At 45.6% G+C, this 23,498-nt stretch overlaps 1 protein-coding gene across 1 annotated transcript in view; it reads right to left on the bottom strand.

Annotated features, from left to right (window-relative positions):
• LOC126284998 (chordin-like protein 1) overlaps nt 1–23,498 on the bottom strand; it is a 527,874-nt gene that overhangs the window by 146,004 nt on the left and 358,372 nt on the right. Inside the window, exon 3 of the mRNA XM_049984295.1 lies at nt 14,525–14,631. Coding sequence (XP_049840252.1) covers nt 14,525–14,631 — 107 coding nt within the window. The remainder of the gene's footprint in view (nt 1–14,524; nt 14,632–23,498) is intronic.

The following is a 23,498-nucleotide window of genomic DNA, read 5'->3' as shown; positions in this document are numbered from 1 at the left end:
AGTAGTAAAGGAGTTTTGCTATTTGGGGAGCAAAATAACTGATGATGGTCGAAGTAGAGAGGATATAAAATGTAGACTGGCAATGGCAAGGAAAGCGTTTCTGAAGAAGAGAAATTTGTTAACATCGAGTATTGATTTAAGTGTCATGAAGTCGTTTCTAAAAGTATTTGTATGGAGTGTAGCTATGTATGGAAGTGAACCATGGACGATAAATAGTTTGGACAAGAAGAGAACAGAAGCTTTCGAAATGTGGTGCTACAGAAGAATGCTGAAGATTGGATGGGTAGATCATATAACTGATGAGGAGGTATTGAATAGGATTGGGGAGGAGAGAAGTTTGTGGCACAACATGACTAGAAGAAGGGATCGGTTGGTAGGACATGTTCTGAGGCATCAAGGGATCACCAATTTAGTGTTGGAGGGCAGCGTGAAGGGTAAAAATCATTGAGGGAGACCAAGAGATGAATACACTAAGCAGATTCAGAAGGATGTAGGCTTCAGTACGTACTGGGAGATGAAGCAGCTTGCAGAGGATAGAGTAGCATGGAGAGCTGCATCAAACCAGTCTCAGGACTGAAGACCACAACAACAACAACATTGACAGAACAACGAAAGACGAAAATAGCAGAAATGAGAACAGCGAGAAAGTTAACAGCAGAGTTGGGGACCACGGATCACACGAGTTTAAGGAAATCAGCTATTTAGGCAGCAAAATAACCCATGAGGGACGGTGCATAGAGGGCAAAAAAAGTAAATTAGCACTGGCAAAAATGGTTTTCCTGGCCAGGAGAAGTCTACTAGTATCAAAAAATAAATCTTAATTTGAAGAAGAAAATTCTGTACGTTTGAAGCCCAGCATTGTATGGGCAGTGAAACATCGACTGTGGGAAACTCTGAACAGAAAAGAACCGAAGGGTTTGAGATGTGGTGCTACAGACAAATGTGCAAAATTATGTGGGCTGACAACGTAAGGAAAGAGGAGGTTCTCTGCAGAATCGGAGCGCAAAAGGAATATGTAGATAACACCGACAAGAAGAACGGGCAGGATGATAGTACATCTGATATGACATCTGGTAGCAATTTAAGTGGTACTAGAGGGAGCTGTAGAGGGTAAAAAACTGTAGAGGAAGAGAGAGACTGGAACACATCCAGTAAGTAACTGAGAATGTACATTGCAGTCGCTACTCTGAGATGAAAAGGTTGGCACAGGAGGGAAATTCGTGGTAGACCACATCAAACTGGTCAGAAGATTGAGGAATGAAAAATAAATAATTAAATAAATAAATGAAAGGGCATTCAGAGGTCCACTGGTTGTTTCCACAAAAAGAGGCAGTATAGTGCTCTATTGTCACAATGGGAATGACAGAAGGCCGGAATTAGAATTCTCAATATCTATTATGCCGTCACATATTCCATGGGTGCTGAAAATTTGCTATGAAACGAAAATAGAATATCATGCAGTAAGAATGAAAGCCTTTAGCTGACAATGAAAGAGCAAGAAATTACAACAATCGACATCAAGAAGACCTTTGCGCTAAATTTGCAGGCTCAGAGCACATGAAGAAATTGCTGGTACGAATAGTAAAATTTCTGAAATAGCACGCATTATTCCGGTGTCAGTTGCAAGAGTTTTCATTTGAATTGAGCGAAGAGAGTGGAGATTCCCTATACAATACTGCAAAGTACGTTGGTTAAGTCGGGGGGTATTTCTGGAACGATTTTTCAATTTAAAACCGGATATTGTTGAACTTACGAAGAAAAAAAGGAGTGCAGGAACGAAAATTAGAGCATTCATAATGGATTGCACACCTTGCATTTTAAGTGGACTTGACTGCACGCTGCCCACAGTAAGACACTGCATACTGAGAAACAACTAATTTCTCATTTGATGGGGATGCAATTAAAATGAAAACCGCATTAGAACGGACAAATTCTGACAAACACATTGTCTACTTTCTTAAGCTCTCTGGCGTTAAATAAACGCGAGGTCTGGTGTATTCATTGTGGCCTTGAGAGTATTACAAGGATAGTTTCCTATGGGGTTTGAGGACACTGCCAATCCTACATCTGCCTGTTCTTGGACTGTTTTCGAGACCGTTTGCCATTTCAGTTGAAAGCAATCCCCGTGGGTGTGCAGATGTAACTGACTGATCTACAATATAATTACCATTTAAACACAAATCCTTTTACATTAAAATTGTCCAAGAGGCCTACACTGTTTTCTTCAGGTAGAGTTTGCACATCTCCGTAATGAGCTTACAACAGTGCTACAATATTCACACCTACACATGTTTTCGATTATTAGACTACATAATTGACGATTACGTGGCAACTGGCGTGCGAAAATCTGTAAAATTGTCCGCGTCTGTCCGTATGCCGACATAACGTACCACAGAAAAATTATGTCTTCAACATGGCAACAACAGTTAAACTATACTGAAAAGTTGTTTTGTTGCTGGGGTATGTGAAACCAAGTCGTATGCAGTGTGCCGGCATTGCCATTTAAATGCAGCGCGTTCGCTGCTCCCCCTCTTCAAGCTCAGACAGCAGCTCGTTGCAATGGGGGAAGTGTGCAGCTAGGCTGAGCGCTATGGCTCTCGTGTGCCAGGACACAGCTAACGAGCTGGATTCTTCGCTGCCCTTTATGTATACTCTGCAACCCACATTGTGGTGTGTGGTGGAGAGTACTTCTGGTACAACTGTCACTCTCCCTTTTTCCCGTTCCATTCATGTACGGTGGGTGGGAACAATGACTCGGCAAGATTCCGTACAGGTGGCTGATCGATAGTAACGAATATGGGACAGTGGCAGCACAGGAAAACGTGTGCATAGTAGAAGGGGTAGGTGCTCACTTTAAGCTCCGTTGATACTCGCCACTATTGCAGCTGCTTCGGAATCAGGCGGCGATTAACTCGTGGCTAGAGTGCAACAGTTCATAACTGAGGGTGACGTACTCGCAGTGGAAAGGAAACTGGCAAAGTGTGATTAAACTGAAGCTGCACATGTGATATGTACATGTTTAATGAGCACATTAATTCGTCATAACACCATTCTGACCTTTGCCGTTTTCTTACCCTCTTGATTACAAACACTGTAGAATAAGAAAATAGCCACACTTTTCGTTCACTCAGCAAATGCCCAGAAGCAAAATATTTCTGCGCTATAATCACACTCAGTTTATGAAATTATTTCGTGACTGTTGAGCTAGAAAAAAAAGCAAAGATGAAAATACAATGCTGATCATTCCCAAAACAGCTGAAACAAGATGGGCAGCTCGCCTGGTCAATAACAAACAATTATTGACCTATATATATATATATATATATATATATATATATATATATATATATATATATATATATATATATACACTCCTGAAAATTGAAATCAGAACACCGTGAATTCATTGTCCCAGGAAGGGGAAACTTTATTGACACATTCCTGGGGTCACATACATCACATGATCACACTGACAGAACCACAGGCACATAGACACAGGCAACAGAGCATCCACAATGTCGGCACTAGTACAGTGTATATCCACCTTTCGCAGCAATGCAGGCTGCTATTCTCCCATGGAGACGATCGTAGAGATGCTGGATGTAGTCCTGTGGAACGGCTTGCCATGCCATTTCCACCTGGCGCCTCAGTTGGACCAGCGTTCGTGCTGGACGTGCAGACCGCATGAGACGACGCTTCATCCAGTCCCAAACATGCTCAATGGTGGACAGATCCGGAGATCTTGCTGGCCAGGGTAGTTGACTTACACCTTCTAGAGCACGTTGGGTGGCACGGGATACATGCGGACGTGCATTGTCCTGTTGGAACAGCAAGTTCCCTTGCCGGTGTAGGAATGGTAGAACGATGGGTTCGATGACGGTTTGGATGTACCGTGCACTATTCAGTGTCCCCTCGACGATCACCAGAGGTGTACGGCCAGTTTGGAGATCGCTCCCCACACCATGATGCCGGGTGTTGGCCCTGTGTGCCTCGGTCGTATGCAGTCCTGATTGTGGCGCTCACCTGCACGGCGCCAAACACGCATACGACTATCATTGGCACCAAGGAAGAAGCGACTCTCATCGCTGAAGACGACACGTCTCCATTCGTCCCTCCATTCACGCCTGTCGCGACACCACTGGAGGCGGGCTGCACGATGTTGGGGCGTGAGCGGAAGACGGCCTAACGGTGTGCGGGACCGTAGCCCAGCTTCATGGAGACGGTTGCGAATGGTCCTCGCCGATACCCCAGGAGCAACAGTGTCCCTAATTTGCTGGGAAGTGGCGGCGCGGTCCACTACGGCACTGCGTAGGATCCTACGGTCTTGGCGTGCATCCGTGCGTCGCTGCGGTCCGGTCCCAGGTCGACGGGCACGTGCACCTTCCGCCGACCACTGGCGACAACATCGATGTACTGTGGAGACCTCACGCCCCACGTGTTGAGCAATTCGGCGGTACGTCCACCGGGCCTCCCGCATGCCCACTATACGCCCTCGCTCAAAGTCCGTCAACTGCACATACGGTTCACGTCCACGCTCTCGCGGCATGCTACCAGTGTTAAAGACTGCGATGGAGCTCCGTATGCCACGGCAAACTGACTGACACTGACGGCGGCGGTGCACAAATGCTGCGCAGCTAGCGCCATTCGACGGGCAACACCGCGGTTCCTGCTGTGTCCGCCGTGCCGTGCGTGTGAAGATTGCTTGTACAGCCCTCTCGCAGTGTCCGGAGCAAGTATGGTGGGTCTGACACACCGGTGTCAATGTGTTCTTTTTTCCATTTCCAGGAATATATATATATATATATATTCGAAAGGACAGATACCATTGAAGACCGTGCAGATTCTCTAGAATAAGTAAAGATTAATTGAGACCCTCAGCTGCCGACAGGTGTTGTTGATATACCTCGATGGGGACAGCTGAAAATGTTTGCCCCGAGCGGGACTCGAACCCGGGATTTCCTGCTTACATGGCGGTCGGGGCACACATTTTCAGCTGTCCCCATCGAGGTATATCAACAACACCAGTCGGCAGCTCAGGGCTTCAATTAATTATCAATAACGGAACTTTTTCGGTGGACTCGAGGGAATGCTTTTCCTAATTCCGTTATTAAACTTCATTTTATGTGGCATTTTCCGTTTTAATTTGTTTTTCAACGTGACATCTGCGATATTTACGATCCTTCGTCTGTAATTGAGCTTTTTAGCTTTATATCGAATTGAGATAACTTAAATAAAGTGATGAGCGAAAGAAACACATAAGTTTTTGCAATTTTAGCACGCCACTGTTCATCTATAGGAGTCTGAGACCCTGGTTCTCGTTGCACATCAGTGAATGGCTGACGTCATCAAAAGTCCAAAGTCCATATTTCAATGGATTGCCTATCTCAGAAAATTTCTAAGTCCCGAGTTACGTCCCCATGCGTGCAAAAGGGCGTTCTAGTGCTGTGGTGAATAAAGATTATTCGAAAATGTTATCTGTCTTCAAACATGTCTTTTATTATACGTACCATGAACCATCGTAAAATTAATGAGATAGAGTCTGTTGCTATATGGTTTAAAGGTTTTGGTGTTTGTTGTAATATTAAAATGATTGGTGATGTAACTCATTATTACAGACATTAAACACGTAAGTTTCTGCAATTTTATCACGCCACTATTCATCTATAGGAGATATGAAAACAAACTTAGACACTCCCATTACAAATGGCTGTAAAAGTGAAGAACGAGAATTTCAGGAAAATCCGGAATCACTGGGCTGCGCACCTCGTTCATCTGACCTTAAATGGCACAAATTCCTAATAAAAGTTGACAACCAGTAGGTTGAAATTACTCCGGGTGTATCCAGTAGAATGTACCCTGATCAGCCAAAAAGCTTTGACCACCTACCTAATAGCCGGTATGTCCAACTTTACCGCGGATTATAGCGGCGGCACATTCTGGCATGGAAGCAATGAGGCATTGGTAGGTAGCTGGAGGCAGTTGGCACCACATCTACACACACAAGTCACCTGATTCCCGTAAAGCCCGGGGACGGGGCGATGAGCTCTGACGCCACGTTCAATCACTTCCCAGGTTCTTTCTATCGGGTTGAGGGGGGGGGGGGCGCAGCAAATCAATTGAAACTCATCCCTGTGTTCATCGAACACTCCATCAGACTCCTGGCTTCGTGAGATGGCTCATTATTCTGCCCAAAAACGTCCCTGCCGTCGGGAAACATGGTCGTCATGAAGAAGCGTGCGTGGTTTGCAAAGAGTGTACCATACTCTTTGGCCGTCATGATGCCTTGTACAAGCTCCACTGGGACCATGGGTGCCCACGTGAATGTTCCTCAGAGTATAACGTAGCCGCCACCAGCTTGCCTCCGTCCTGGATTACAGCTGTCAAGGAGCTGTTCCCCTGGAAGACGACGGATTCGCGCCCTCCCTTCGGCATGAACAAGATAGTAATGGGATTCATCAGACCATGTAACACTCTGCCACTGTGCCAACATCTAGTACCGAAGGTCACAGTCGTAGCTGCCGATGTTATGGTGCTAACACTGCATAGGATGTTAGGCCTGTCATTGGGAGTGTTGGGTGCACTGTGTATTTAGACACAGTTGTAATCCGCCCAGCATCAAAGGCTGATTTTAGTCCCGCCACGGTTCGACCCTGTCCTGTTTCACGTCCGACATCTGTAATTAGGGATGCCCGCCCAACACCATGACGTCTGGGTGTGATTTCATCTAGATTTCACCAGGTGTTGAAGACAGCACCCGTCGAACACCCAGCAAGCAGTGCACTTCCCGAAATGCTCGTGCCCAGTCTCCGAGCCATCACAATCTAACCTCGGTCAGATTCAGATACAGTACGTGATCAAAAGTATCCTGACAACCTGGCTGAAAATGACTTAAAAGTTCGTGGCGCCCTCCATCGGTAATGCTAGAATTCAATATGGTGTTGGCCCACCCTTAGCCTTGATGACAGCTTCAACTCTCGCAGGCATACGTTCAATCAGGTGCTGGACGGTTTCTTGGGGAATGACAGCCCATTCTTCACAGAGTGCTGCACTGAGGAAAGGCATCGATGTCGGTCTGTGAGGCCTGGCACGAAGTCGGCGTTCCAAAACTTCCCAAAGGTGTTTATAGGATTCAGGTCAGGAGTCTGTGCAGGTCAGTCCATTACAGGGATCTTATTGTCGTTTAACCACTCCGCCACGGACCGTGCATTATGAGCAAGTGTTCGAGGGTGTTGAGGTATGCAATCGCCATTCCCGAATTCTCTTCAACAGTGGGAAACGAGAAGGTGCTTAAAACATCAGTGTAGGACTGTGCTGTGAAAGTGCCACGAACAGAACAAGTGGTGCAAGCCCCCTCCATGAAAAACACGACCACATGATAACAGCATCGCTTCCAAATTTTACTGTTGGTGCTACACACACTGGCAGCTGACGTTCACTGGGCATTCACTATACCCACATTCTGCCATCGGATCGCCACCTTATGTACCATTATTCGCCGCGCGGGAATAGCCGAGCGGTCTGAGGCGCTGCAGTCATGTGCTGGGCGGCTGGTCCCGGCGGAGGTTCGAGTTCTCCCTCGGGCATGGGTGTGTGTGTTTGTCCTTAGGATAATTTAGGTTAAGTAGTGTGCAAGCTTAGGGACTGATGACCTTAGCAGTTAAGTCCCATAAGATTTCACACACATTTTGAACATACCATTATTCGTCACTCCACACAACGTTTTTCCACTGTTCAATCGTCCAATCTTTACGCTCCTTACACTAAGCGAGGCGTTGTTTGGCACTTACCAGTGTGATTTGTGGCTTATGTGCAGCCGCTCGACCATGAAATCCATGTTTTCTCATCTCCCCGCCTGTCATAGTACTTGCAGTGGATCCTGATGCAGTTTGGAATTCCTGTGTGGTTGTCTGGATAGATGTCTGCCTATTACACATTGCAAGCCTTTTCAACTGTCGGCGGTCTCTGTCAGTCAAGAGACGAGGTTGGCCTGTCGGCTTTTGTGCTGCACGTGTCCCTTCACGTTTCCACTTCACTATCACATCCGAAACAGTGGACCTAGGGATGTTTAGCAGTGTGGGAATCTCGGCGTATGACAAGTGAGACCCAATCACCTGACCACGTTCGAAGTCCGTGAATTGTGCGAAGCGCTCCATTCTGCTCTCTGACGATGTCTAATGGCTACTGAGCTCGCTGATATGGAGTACCTGGCAGTAGGTGGCTGCACAACGTACCTAATATGAAGAACGTATGTTGTTGAGGGTGTCCGGATACTTTTGATCACATAGTGTAGATCGCGCGCCTTCCCCATTGTACACGCGGACAGGATACTGATTAAACTGCGTGCACCATGCACGTGTCTGATTAGCAATCATCCCTCGACAGATGACGCTGCTATCGTCTGGACGGGTTTATACCGCTAGTAAGTCGGTAGCCATGATGTCCTAGCTGACCAGTGTATTTCCCGCTTGATACTATTCGTAGAACGGCCTGCTCCTTCGTCATAGCACTGTCACGCGCCGGGCACTCGAGTGTCGAGTGCACACAGCGGGAACCCACTGCGCCACGATGTCTGTCACCGGCTCCCGCTCCACTGAACCTCGCGCCAGCATGTAAGCGACGCTGCAGCAAGCTCACGAACAATTCCGAATGCTGGAATGTCTGGCACTCGTGTACAATGTTCTACCAGATGGTTAGGAAACGTGCGAAAATGAGTAACCTTATTCCTCCCGCATTCTGACGGGACATGGACGCTATCCCAATTTTCTCCACAGATTCAATACAGAAATCCTGGCTGGCGAGAAGTATGCTACAATTCAGTTTTGTTATGGGTGCATAAACTGAAAATTGATTGTAACGCTTGACCTGAAGATAGAGAGGTTGTAAGGTGCCTCTTACGTGAAGAAGACATTTTTACCAGTTTTAATAAATTATTGTCTCTTATTGATGTATTCGCGATAGTTAGGACGTGCTGTAGTCCGTAGCCGGCCATGAGTCGGAGAGCATTTCCCACGCTGGCTGGCTAGGTGACCAAGCGACCAAATGTCGCGCGTAGTGGGGTGGGGCCCGGCGCTGGAACGTAGCAACAAGCGTTAAGCCATTGACACACGGGCCGTGCATCCGAACGTTGAGCGTTGAGCGTGCCCAGTTTCTGACGTCATAGCGTGGAATAGCACGTTCGAGAGTACTGAGCGTGCGTCTGAGCGTTGACCAATGAGATGGCACAACGCCACCTACGTCACACGTCCGCCGTCTCCCTTCAGTACAGAGTTGTGAGGCGCCATATTGGCATTCATTTCAAGCCTATATGTATATATGCCGTTTCCAAGCACCAGAAAATTGAGAATCACTAGTAAACCCGTTGCTAGTTGTGTGATTCGTTCCAATAAAATAATGAGAAACATCATATTCGTGTCAAAAGAATTATTGTAACGAGCGTATTATGAGAGTAGGCTATTTGAAGGCAGCGACACACTGAAGAACTACACAAAACGCATTAACGTTTTCAGCAACTGGTAGCGCAATATTTTCGAGAGAACAGGCTGTTGTTGGTTTAGTGTAATGAGTAGTGTCTCTGGCAAATAATGAGTTTTTGTTGGGGCGGTGGTTCGCGCCTTAACACTCCCAAAATTTTTTTCTAACATTCGCGTTTTTATTTAGTTCTGATACTTTACGATTAGTTTAATATAAGTATATGCTATAATATTTGATGTTATGTAAATATAAGTTCACCTTTTTTTGAGGGATGACTTTGTTCGACTACAGGACAGCCTGCGCTACTTGTATAAAGATATTTTGCTCCTTTTTCTTTTACGCTTCGTAATTCACATGGTGCAAAGATTCTGCTACTGGGTAGGAACAGTGATCAAGTAAAACTGACCTTGGGGTTTTACTAAAATGTGGGAATGATGAAATAATGTTTATCTTATGCGGAGAAGTATTCCAAATTTGTACCGCACTGTTTGTGATGGAACTTTTATAAACCTGTGTCCTTATTGATTGGACATGGTACTTTCCTTTTCGTAGATGATGGAGGAAATGTGCGTTTTAACAGAGCTAACGTGGGAATTTTACGCGCGCCCGTTGAGTAAACAGTGTGATTTACAAACTAGAAGCATCCCTCAAACTGCCGCTGGAGTGCGCTGCGATCGCGTACACCACGTTGGGGCCCACGTGCCGTGTGCACAAGTCGCATCGTTCCTGAGCGTTGAGCAGCACGTTGAGCTTGGCACGCTCAACGCTAAAGTTCGACAGCACAGTCCGTGTGCCGACGGCTTTAGCCTGGGAAATATACATGACGGGAAGTACCGCCATCTTGGTGCCAAAGCCACCGATTTTGTTTATTTATATTTAATAATTACAGTCATTTATGACAACATGAATACTAGGAGGAGCCTCTGGATGTTTAAAGCTGTTTGTCATAATATTGCCTCGTTAAAATTCACACCCGTCCATTAACAAATGCGTATCTTAGTAAGTACGAACTTGATCGGAAATACACGAACTGTGACGAAACTAGTAAGAGATACGGACTGCGCGCCAAAGTCGGCGTTAAGAGCTCTCCTTGTCTTGTTCGATGGTTACGAGTAGTTTGTGACATGAGTGTTTCATTATTGATCTAATAGGAATAAAAGTGGTATTACGGCATTCTGAATTTCGAGTAAATAGATACCCTAAAGTTGATCGACAGCAATTTCAGATAATTAGCTTCCACCGACAGAGACATCCAATGCGCCAATGAAGAATGTGCACGGGACGATATTTACGAGAGGTAGGAGGAAATCCAACGACACGACCCACCAAGGCGGATCAAGGAAGGTCCGACTTACACTCGCAAATTCCGGGTGGAAATGCTGACCAGTCATACTGTACGTCACATATTCCACCCTCTACGAACTCGCGGCTAAGCTGAGTAATGACAGTATCAGTTTAGAAGCGAGGGGATCTTGCAAGGTACAATTTACTGTTTAATACACGCGCTGCGTGTCCAACAAATGAAAATCGTACTCATCTGTACAATGAAATTTTCAGTATTAAGTTATTCATACTTAGGCAGTACAGAACTACTGTTGTATTATCGTCTGCGGACCCTAGATACTAAGAGCGCTGAAAGAGCGCTGTGTCGTAGACGTGATAATCGAAATTTGGACGTTGTGCGGTGTAGCAACATTTCTGAGGCGCCCTTCCGGTTATTAAAAAGCATGCCCGTTTCTGATAGAGGTGAGTAATTAAATACTGTGCATCAAACTTGTGATGATATACCACGTGCAGGTAAGCTAGAAGAAAGTTTTAACACGATATCTTACCCTGGTTTTGTGATATCTGTATTAAAAAAAAGAAAGTAGTCTCCGTTTTCGGAATGAACAGACTGTAGGCCCAGTCATATTCAATTTACCGATGAGATGGACTTGTATTGAATCTGAATGGCCAGCGCTGAAATTTTGACGCGATATTGGCTTGGGGTCCTGTTTTTGCGCGTACCAGGTAAAACATGTGTATACATGGCGAGTGGCAACAGCTGCGGGAAGCACGTCTTCAGACTGATTTTTTTAAACTGAAAAGCTTGGCAAGCATAATTACTTTAAATCTGTGTACAAGACAAAATCTATTGATGTCTCCATCAGCATCCACTTCAATTTCTGTGCATTTTGTAACTGGTAAAACATTTCGCGTTATTGATTCTGTCAGTTCTGAATCATCCGGTATATACTGAAAATAGTTCCATTTATTTTAGCACATTAATACCACCGATGTACAGTTTGTGTATCAGCGGACTTGCTTTATTTCGACGTCGTAGAAACATTCTGGTTACTCTCTCAGCAGCTTTATCACTGTCTCTGGATTCTTTTCCTCGTCCGGAAATGTATTTTCCCCGTAGGCGTATTTCTTAAGCTCTGGGAAAAAAGCGAAAGTCGCTTTTTGCAAGACCTGGCATGATCTGTGCGATGAACGAGTCACAACTTGCCGCAAGGGCGCCGTCAACGGTTGCTGTATGCCGCGCAGAACGAGCGTTCTCGTGTAGTAAACACATTCGCTGTTTGTTTTGAACAGGCCGACGCAGTTTTGTAACACCTCGCAGTAGACGTAAGACTTGACAGTGTACCCTCGAGGCAAAAATACGACAAACTGTGGACATTTCCCGCCTCAAAAAGTTGTTGACATGATACTTCGTCGTGAAGTTGGAGTCCTGAAATTTTTCCTCGGCGAAATACGAGTGAGATGTGCCTTGTATAGATTGTCGTTTATACTCTTCTGCGTGTGGTCAACTGCCAAAGTTTGTAATTCTTCGAAATGTCACCTCTCATAAATCATCCCGTATTTCGTGGGGCGCAGTAGTGAGCTATTCCGGAGCAAATCGAATTCATACGCTTTCTTCAGACCGCATTTACGGCAATGTGCGTATCTGATAAACTGTACTCCCTGTAATAGTTCGTTGAAGATCACTTCTTAACCATTTCGGGAGTGCTCCTGATCTTCAGTGACGGTAAAACTGCTGTCGATCGTGATATTTCTTTCCTTCAGTCTTCTCGATGGTTTTATAAGCGAATATGGATGAAATAAGTAATATGCGTTCCACCAAGAATCGTATTATGTGTCAAACACATGTATTCAGACTGAATGGCTGGCAAACATAATTACTTTAAATTTGTGTACACGTCGAAATGCCTTCTTCCCAGCCACAAACTTTAGAGAAATTAGGAAAACCCAAAGAATCGGTTTCTCACTATTGTGTTGAAAATGCCAATTTCCTATACCTTCCACTTGTTACGTTTTACACTTTGTGATACATCGTTTACATTAAATTCGTTTCATCAGGTATTTGAAGGTTTCACATTTTCAGTTCAAACAGTTTTCACTATGATCCCTCCAAGATCCATACAAAAGCATTTTCACATGGAACTCGATCCTCAAACGGCTTACACTGCCAGTGAGCTCTACCTAAGAACTAATACCTTACAAGGGAACCTCCCCATCGCACCCCGCTCAGATTTAGTTTTAAGTTGTCACAGTGGATAGGCCTTCAAAAACTGAACACTGATCAATCGAGAAAACAGGAAGAAGTTGTGTGGAACTATGAAAAAAATAAGCAGAATATACAAACTGAGTAAGCCATGAGCAAGATAGGCAACATCAAAGAAAGTGTGAGCTCAGGAGCGCCGTGCTCCCGTAGTTAGCGTGAGCAGCTGCGGAACGAGAGGTCCTTGGTTCAAGTCTGCCCTCGAGTGAAAAGTTTAATTTTTTATTTTCAGACAATTATCAAAGTTCAAGCATTCGCACATAATCAACTTCGCTCTCCAAAATTCCAGGACATGTTCAGATTTGCTTGGACATATGCAGGATTTGACGGTCTACACACGGAAAAATTTGAAAAAATTAAAAACATATGTTTTGACAGAGCACAGGGAAAACTGTGCGACTATGAAACTGTTGCATTCATTTGTTGCAGTTTACGTGACAAACTCTTACGTTTTCATCACTTTTTTGGGAGTGATTATCACATCCACAAGAAAACTTAAATTGGGCAAGGTAAAAGAATCTTTTTACCCATTCGCCAAGTCTACAAGTTAGGTGAGTCGACAACATACTCCTGTCATGTGACGCACATGCCGTCACCAGTGTCGTATAGATCAGACGTGTTTTCCTGTGGAAGAATCGGTTGACCTATGACCTTGCGATCAAATGCTTTTTGTTCCCATTGGAGAGGCACGTCCTTTCGTCTGCTAATCGCACGGTTTTGCGGTGCGGTCGCAAAACACAGCCACTAAACTTATTACAATGAACAGAGACGTCAATGAACGAACGGACAGATCATAACTCTGCGAAAATAAAGAAAGTAAACTTTTCACCCGATGAAAGATTTGAACCAAGGACCTCTCGTTCCGCAGCTGCTCACGCCAACTACAGGACCACGGCGCTCCTGACTTCACACTATCCTACTTGAGTAGCGAGCCAGTGGATGTGATGGACCTTCCATCGAGCTACAGACCCCCGTGAAGATGTCCTCCGCAGACGGGGACAAAACGTTGGGAATTGACACAGAATTCATCAACGACCACGGCATAACAGCCCGGATAATTATAATGGACATGAGGATATTGGTGCAGAACGACGTTGGTTCCGACAACGATCAGTAGAACTGTACCACGCTGTCATATAGACCTGCCCAGTGAGGGGACGTAAGGTCGTCGCCTCGAACGGAGATTATGTTGAAAAACAGGATTTTCACGCCAAAAGAGTGGGAAATAGTAAGGAGTCAGGCCAACCCACTTCCAGAGGGAAAAAATGTTTCAATAGTTAATGAACGCCCCTAGTACTTCATAAATAAACTCGACCTCTCGCAGAATTCTAAAGGATTAAACAATGAATTAACCTTGCCATTCGAGTTTACGGGTCATGAGTATTCCGCTAGTAATCTGACGACGTGAACCGATCCGCAGTCCCAAACATGTAAGCTAGGGGCGCTGCAGCAGAGGGTACACCTTGTCGGGTGCGTCGTGTAGCACGGACCACAAGCGCAGCCACTCACCTCGTAGCAGCCGCAGGTGACGCAGAAGACGGTGCCCTGCGACTCCAGCCGCGGGAACCAGCGCTCGCCCAGCTCGTACTCCGCCAGCCCGAACTTGCAGCGCCCGTCTGCAACAAGAAGGCGTGTCACGTAAGGTGAGGAGCGACACAGCATGTCAGCCACACAGTAACAGACTTTGACCTCGCCACAGGCTTGAGCGATGGCTCTCGACTCAGTGGCCTCTGTTTGGTATATAGTAACTCAACACACTGCAATCCGCAGGTTTTGTAGTACAGGGACGAAGTACTGCCAGCGTAAATGTTATGGCCAGCAAACTATCAGTGTCTCAGGAGCAATCCCAAACCTGTTCCACGGTGTGTGGGCACACAGAATAGTCAGGCGCGCTTCCTCTAGTGTTTCGGCAGATACACTACTGCCCATTAAAACTGCTAGACCACGAAGATGACGTGCAACAGACGCGAAATTTAACCGACAGGAAGAAGATGCTGTCATATGCAAATGATTAGCTTTTCAGACCATTCACACAAGGTTGGCGCCAGTGGCGACACCTACAACGTGCTGACATGAGGAAAGTTTCCAACCGATTTCTCATAGACAAACACAAGTTTACCGGCGTTGCCTGGTGAAACGTTGTTGTGATGCCCCGTGTAAGGAGGAGAAATGCAAGCCATCACGTTTCCGACTTTGATAAAGACCGGATTGTAGCCTATCGTGATTGCGGTTTATAGTATCGCGACATTGCAGCTCGCATTGGTCGAAATTCCAATGACTGTTAGCAGAATATGGAATCTGTGGGTTCAGGAAGGTAATACGGAACGCCTTGCTGGATCCCAACGGCCTCGTATCACTAGTGGTCGACATGACAGGCATGTTATCCGCATGGCTGAACGGATCGTGCAGCCACGGCTCGTTGCCTGACTCAACAGATGGGGTCGTTTGCAAGACAACAAACATCTGCATGATCAGTTCGATGACGTTTGCAGCAGCATGGACTATCAGCTCGGAGACTATAGCTGCGGTTACCCTTGACGCTGCATCACAGACAGGAGCGCCTGCGATGGTGTACTCCACGACGAAGCTGGGTGCACGAATGGGAAAACGTCATTTTTTCGGATGAATCCAGATTCTGTTTACAGCATCATGATGGTCGCATCCTTGTTTGGCGACATCGCAGTGAACGCACATTGTATGCGTGTATTCGTCATCGCCATACTGACGTATCACCTGCCGTGATGGTATGGGGTGCCATTGGTTACACGTCTCGGTCACCTCTTGCTCACACTAACGGCGCTTTGAACTGTGGACGTTACATTTCAGATGTGTTTCGACCCATGGCGCTACCCTTCATTCGATCCCTGCGAAACCCTACATTTCAACAGGATAATGCACGCCCGCATGTTGCAGGTCCTGTACGGGCCTTTCTGGATACAGAAAATGTTCGACTGCTGCCCTGGCCAGCACATTCTCCAGATCTCTGCCAATTGAAAATATCTGTTCAATGGTGGCAGAGCAACTAGCCCGTCACAATACGCCAGTCACTACTCTTGATGAACTGTGGTATCGTGTTGCAGCTGCATGGGCAGCTCTACCTGTACACGTCATCCAAGCTCTGTTTGACTCAATGCCCAGGCGTATCAAGGCCGCTATTACGGCCAGAGGTGGTTGTTCTGGGTACTGATTTCTCAGGATCTATGCACCCAAATTGCGTGAAAATGTAATCACATGTGAGTTCTAGTATAATATCTTTGTTCAATGAATACCCGTTTATCATCTGCATTTCTTATTGGTGTAGCAATTTTAATGGCCAGTAGAGTATTTTTAGCTCCGTTTTACCAACATGTAGCTGGATTCGGGCCAAACAAATACTGCCCAGCGCCACTTTCCTGCTATGTCTAGTATCGACAGGAAGTATCGGTTTGTTTCTTATTACCAGTAACACAAAACTTTACAGCAGAATCTTACGTGCCCATTCGAAATAGCTGTACCACTTCAGTCTAGTGCGCTATTCCTTTTAATCGGCGTACTGGCTGGCCTAGAATGTTGTGACAGACTTTGAGGAACCGCAGAGTATCTTGAGGAACAATGTCATTATAGGTGCCAGATCCTGCCGCTAGGCAAGAAACGTACTGTAGGCGGAACGTCTCGCAATGTTGTTTGTTATTCAATGATCGCGACTGATTGCCACGATCGCCAGTGGAGAAGATGAAGCTAGCAGCTGCGTAGTAAAGTCTTGTCTCCTATGAATGCGATGCTCTGCTGGCTGTGTAGACAACAGCTTCGGACACCGGTTTCCATCCTCAGTTTATGTTTCTCTTGTATATGAAGAAAGATTGAAAGTTTTAGAGGGTTCCAGTTAGTCTGCAACCATCGTCCGCAGAGACAACATAGCGTCGCATTCATACGAGACAAGGTCCTTCTACGCAGCAGCTAGCTCCATCTTTTCATTCGCGATCGTGGCAGTCAGTCCCGCCGGCCCCGGTGGCCGAGCGGTTCTAAGTGCTTCAGTGCGGAACCGCTCTGCTGCTACGGTCGCAGGTTCGAATCCAGCCTCGGGCATGGATGTTTGTAATGTCCATAGGTTAGTTAGGTTTAAGTAGTTCTTGGTCTAGGGGATGTTAAGTCCCATAGTGCTCAGAGCCGTTTCAACCTGTTAGCCGCGATCACTGAATAACAAACAACATTGCGAGACGTTCCGCCTACGGTTCGTCAGCGTGCCGAAAGAGCGGCCTAGTCGCAGTCTCAGGCGCCGGCGTCTGTAAGCGTTGTTGGAAGAAGTTTTCGGAAACGGGATCCTATCCTCGATTTGTTCCTAAAAACACCCTCTACAACCGCTCAAAGATTCTCACAACACTTCTGGGACAGCCTATATATTAACAGGGACACTAGAACAGGAAGAATAACCAGTATCACATCGGTAATGCAGAATTCAATACGGTGTTGGCCCACCCTTAGCTTTGATGACAGCTTCCACTCTCGCAGGCATACGTTCAGTCAGGTGCTGGACGGTTTCTTGGGGAATGGCAGCCCATTCTTCACAGAGTGCTGCACTGAGGAGAGGCATCGATGTCGATCGGTGAGACGTGGCACAAAGTCGTCGTCACAAAACGTCCCAAAGGTGTTCTATAGGATTCAGGTCATTACTCTGAGCAGGCCAGTCCATTACATGAATGTTATTGTCATTTAACCACTCCGCCACAGGCCGCGCATTATGAACAGATGTTCGATCGTGTTGAAAAATGCAATCGCCTTCCCCGAATTGCTCTTCAACAGTGGGAAGCAAGAAGGTTCTTAAAACATCAATGTAGGCCTGTGCTGTGACAGCGCCACGTAAACCAACAAGGGGTGCAAGCCCCCCCCCCCCCCCCTCCATGAAAAACACGACTACAGCATAACACCACCACCTCCGAATTTTACTGTTGGCACTACACACGCTGGCAGATGACGGTCATTGGGTATTCGCCATACCCACAGCCTGCCATCGGATCGCCACATTGTGTACCATGATTCCTCACTCCACACAACGTTTTTACGCTGTTCAATTGTCCATTGTTTACGCTCCTTACGTCAATCGAGGCGTCGTTTGGCATTTGCCGGCATGATGTGTGGCTTACGAGCACCCGCTCGACTATAAAATGCAACTTTTATCACCTCCAGCCTGTCATAGTACTTGCAGTGGATCCTGATGCAGTTTGGAATTCCTGTGTGATTGTCCGGATAGATGTCTGCCTATTACACATTACGACCCTCTTCAACTGTCGGCGGTCGCTGTCAGTCAACAGACGAGGTAGGCTTGTACGCTTTTGTGCTGTACGTGTCCCTTCACGTTTCCACTTCACTATCTTATCGGAAAGGGTGGACATAGAGATGTTTAGGAGTGTGGAAATCTCGCTTACTTACATATGACACAACTGACATCCAATCACCTTACCACTTTCGAAGTCTGAATTCCACGGAGCGCCCCGTTCTGCTCTCTCACGATGTCTAATGACTACTGAGCTCGCTGATATGGAGTACCTGGCAGTAGGTGGCACCAAAATGCACCTAATTTGAAAAATGTATGTTGTTCGAGGTGTCCGGATAGTTTTGATCAGATAGTGTACTAGGCAGCAGTGCTGCATGACGGTCTTAGTATAGGCCAAGAGGGGCACGTGTCACCACTGGAGTTCAGTTTGCTCTTCGTGTTTTGCTTTCCCTGCTAATCATACAAGGAAAAACGAAAGGCGCACAGACTAATTCGGAACCGCTCTACCGAATGAGCACGTAAAATTCTGTTTCACCATGACAGTGTGAAAGATCCAGGCTGTACGGAGGATGTTGCACGGTTTCACAATCAAATCGTCCGATTGGCAGTGAGAGAGTGGGCGTTACCGTGCAACAGGATGATTCTTTCCGACAGCATACCTGGGCGACTTGACTTTATGGCGCGTCGCAGTTTCTGCACAGTGCCTCCATAGTGCTGCGCATTGACTGTGGTTCCACGTTCCAGGAACTCGGCAAGCAGAAGGACCCTGCAGTCCAAGAAGCAGATCGTCAAGACCTTACCGGAACTTGCGTGAACACATTTGGAATTATTTGGTGCAGGAGATGTGGGACGTTTCCATTGTTGGCTCTGCCGTTTGCCCTTGGCTGTCGGAACGCTGTGGGTCAGAATAATCCTTCAGCACGATAACGCCCATCTCCACACTTCAGTGATTTGGTTGGGAAACACTGCAACACGCTCCATACAGCCCGGATCTTTCACCGTGTGATTTTCACACCCCTGGTGACCTGAAGAAAGACATGGGTGGACGTGGGTTTCACTCGAACGAGGATGTGCAAGAGTGGTTGCGGTTTCGGATCCGCCAGCCGCCCGTAGCCTTCTACAAAACAGGAATTCATCGTCTCGTCTCCCACTGAATAAATGTGGCAACACGTGTGCTGATTCAAAAATGGCTCTGAGCACTATGGCACTTAACATCTGTGGTCATCAGTCCCCTAGAACTTCAGAACTACTTAAACCTAACTAACCTAAGGACATCACACACATCCATGTCCGAGGCAGGATTCCAACCTGCGACCGTAGCGATCACGCGGTTCCAGACTGAAGCGCCTTTAACCGCACGGCCACACCGGCTGGCGTGTGCTGAATACTTTTGATTGAAAGCGTTCCGTTGTTCCGTCCTGGAGGGTATTCAAATGGTTCAAATGGCTCTGAGAACTATGGGACTTAACATCTGAGGTCATCAGTCCCTTAGAACTTAGAACTACTTGAAGCTAACTAACTTAAGGACATCACACAGAGTCACGCCCGAGGCAGGATTCGAACCTGTGAACGTAGCAGTCGCGGGCCGGCCGGTGTGGCCGTGCGGTTCTAGGCGCTTCAGTCTGGAACCGCGTGATCGCTACGGTCGCAGGTTCGAATTCTGCTTCAGGTATGGATGTGTGTGCTGTCCTTAGGTTGGTTAGGCTTAAGTAGTTGTAAGTTCTAGGGGACTGATGACCACAGATGTAAGTCCCATAGTGCTCAGAGCCATTTGAACCATTTTTCGTAGCGGTCGCGCGGTTCCGGACTGAAGCGCCTAGATCCGCTCGGCCACCGCGGCCCTCGTGGAGGGTGTTCAGTTTTCGTTTGACTGCCCCTCATACCAAATTATTGGTGAACATCTTGTCCGCGTCACATTGTGTAAACATTCAGGAGAAGATAGGATAAGGCTTCTTAGCATAGACTGCAGCGATACCCAGTTACCGGCCAGCCCAGTGCCAGGGGCACACCCACTGGGATTAGCTCGGTGGGCAAGGTCAACAAAAATTAGGTTTGTGGATCACTGGCACACTTGTAACGCTGCAGGTAGCACAGGCTCGTATAATAAAGTAGATGCATCTTAATACTAACAGAATTATAGAAAGACATAAGTAACGAAAATTCAGGCATAGGCAGAAACTAAAAACTAGAAAATTAGAGAACTCTGTAGTGATATATTAATAATAAGGATTTACCTGTAGTGTAGAAATAACAGCAGCAAATATTAAGTATGAAATTAGGACCCACTAATGTATTTACGTAGTGGGTTAACATGTATAAATATAATAACTGAATAAAGAATTTTTTTTATAAAAAAACATTCAGGACTAATACTAAGAAGATAACGAAACGGGGCGATCACATGATATCGGCGTTACAGAAGGTGAATGGAAGACTTGGATTTGTTGGAAAAAATTCGGGGAAAGTGCGGTGCCTTTGTTGAGCAAATCGCATACACGACGTCAGTGTGACCAACGTAGACTGTTGTTGCAGCGTTTGTAGTCATTATCAGGACAACAGACACTGAACGAATTGCGAGACGTGCTACTAGGTTCGTAACAGGTCAGTGTAGCCAATATGCTCGGAAATGTTAAATGGGAATCATTGGAATAATAACGACGTAATTCTCGCAAAACTCTTTTGAGTAAATTTAGATAAGGTTTTTTTCTTTTTTTTTTAAGAATACTGTGCGACACTGGGGTATTTATTTTCTGGGAATTGTCTTAAATATTTAAATTGTCATTTTATGCTCTTAACGTGCGTTTTTCTTGTAAATTTCCTTATTTTTAAAACAAAAACGGAATTGAAATTCAAATATTTCGAAAGCCTGCTAAAGCGCTCCATTTGAGTCACGTGATTCCTGTGACGCCACTGGCTGGCACCAGCTCCTCCTGTCGCAGAGCTCATTCTCGATACCTTGTTTTGGAATTTGCGTTTCGGAATATTGGTTAGAAATTGTGTTTACTAGTGCACTGTACAAATATATGAATGAAAACTCCTGAAAAATTTGTTTTAAGTGTTCCGAAGAATATAAGAAGATGTGTAAAATGTGGTTTCAACTCGCTCTTATAGATCCAAATGAGACAGTAGTCACTAGATGTTAACGCCGTCGCCAAGGTAGCCCCTGCGGGCCGGCAACACATCTAACACCACACAGGACCGGGGTTGTCTATGCCCACGGCGTAAGCAAGTGGTAAAAATCGGCTGCTTTGGAAACAGACATTCTGCGTACTACTTCCTGCAGAGGGAGTTAAAGATGGCCTTCAGGAAGCATTACTACGCCAACATCTGAATGGCTGGCCAATACTATTTAAAGGCTAGAACCAGCAGCACCGGATGTCAGTTCACGCCCAATACCGATCTCAAAGACGTCTCCACGGAAGAGTACGTCTTCGCCATTGGAATTAAGTGTATGTGTGTTACCACGGACTCTTGCCTCTAGTAGGAAATTCTTAATGGTTTTCTGATTGTGCCTTTTCGTTGTTATTTAGTCATTTCCATGTACGCTCATGTAAATAAAATTTGTGTTGTAAAAAAATTTCGAATTGTTAGTTACAACACTAGGTGCGTTTCATTTCTTTGAGGATCATTTTGATGTAAGTATACACTCCTCACAAACACGTTGTCGCTTGTAGCGTAATATTTACAGCGATAAATTTCTAATGTAATGCCCACGTGATCGATCCTTCTTTGGAGCGAGTGCTTTTTCCCGCCTTCACATTCTCTTGTCATGATATCTTATTCTCTATCCTTACTCTCTATCATATTACAGTTTAAAGTCTATTTACATTTATTAGCTACATTTTAAACCTGATCAATTTCAGATGAATCAGTTTAGGGAACTACTTCATGCCTTGATGTAGCTGTTATTCTGAAGAATCTGAGAAACCATTTAACGATTTCGCCGGCCGCGGTGGTCTCGCGGTTCTAGGCGCGCAGTCCGGAACCGTGCGACTGCTACGGTCGCAGGTTCGAATCCTGCCTTGACATGGATGTGTGTGATGTCCTTTGTTTAGTTAGGTTTAAGTAGTTCTAAGTTCTAGGGGACTGATGACCACAGCAGTTGAGTCCCATAGTGCTCAGAGCCATTTGAACCATTTAACGATTTCCGATCAAATTATTCTTCCCCAAACAAATCGCTGAAGACAATAATTTACCATTTTCAAATGTCTCCATTGAGACAATTGTAAAGCTGTATGATTTTGAGAAACAGAAAAATTAATATTGTTTGGAACCCACGAGGAGATGTAATAAGCCCAGGGCAAAGTTGGTCCTGCTTAAGCACCTGCTTTCAGCAGCAGTTAAGTATGCAGTAGAACAAATCTGGCGTTAACTGCATGTTTTATAGACGTAGTTATCCGGTGCCTTACATTAATGACCTGGAGAAACACAAAAACTGCAATGTGTAAAGCTTTTGAAGCGAAACACAGCGAGGCTTTGTAGTTACAACACCAGCGTTATTACCTTGTCTGAAAACGTGAAAATTGAGAAAAGAGTTGCCTAGAAAAATAGTTCTGAGAACAACCGCAACAGTTAACAATCACAATTATCTTCTGAATGAAAAAGTTTCCATTTTGTTTTATTGTGCTCGCTTTCGCAAGGAAGCCTTGAAATGACCAGTGATGAATACAGGACCAATGTAAAAGAAGTCATCCTCACAGCTGCAAATAATCACCTGCAGGGAGCTAAGAAAGGTAGGAATAAATGGTTCGATGAAGAGTGTGAAGAAGCTCAAGACAAGGTTATGAAACTACGGAAAAAATGGTTGGAAACAAATAAGAATCCTGAAATAGAACTTGCTTATCTGCAGGCTCAAACGTATGCAAACAAAATTAACCCGAAGATAAAGAAACAATTCCTAAAACAACAGACTGAAACCATGCATGAATATCATCAAAACAACAACATCCGGAAAATGTATGGTACACTCAACAAAATTAGAAAAGGTTTTAATTCAAAAACCAAGGCGATGAAGGATTTAAATGGCAATATGATGATGGAGCAAAGAAAAGTTTTAGCGACAAGCAAGGAGTATTTTGACAAACTACTGAATTGTTCTGATCGAGAAGCACCAATTACTAGTTCCAGCAGCAGTCACAACTGTGAGGAAATTCCATAACCCACATATGAGGAAGTGGTAGAGGGTATGAAACGCCTAAAAAATGGTAAAGCAATTCGCAGTGACAGAGTCCC

The sequence above is a fragment of the Schistocerca gregaria genome, chromosome 1 (genome assembly GCF_023897955.1).
Source record: "Schistocerca gregaria isolate iqSchGreg1 chromosome 1, iqSchGreg1.2, whole genome shotgun sequence".
Lineage (NCBI taxonomy): Eukaryota > Metazoa > Arthropoda > Insecta > Orthoptera > Acrididae > Schistocerca > Schistocerca gregaria.
This window is presented reverse-complemented; position numbering and strand designations above follow the sequence as displayed.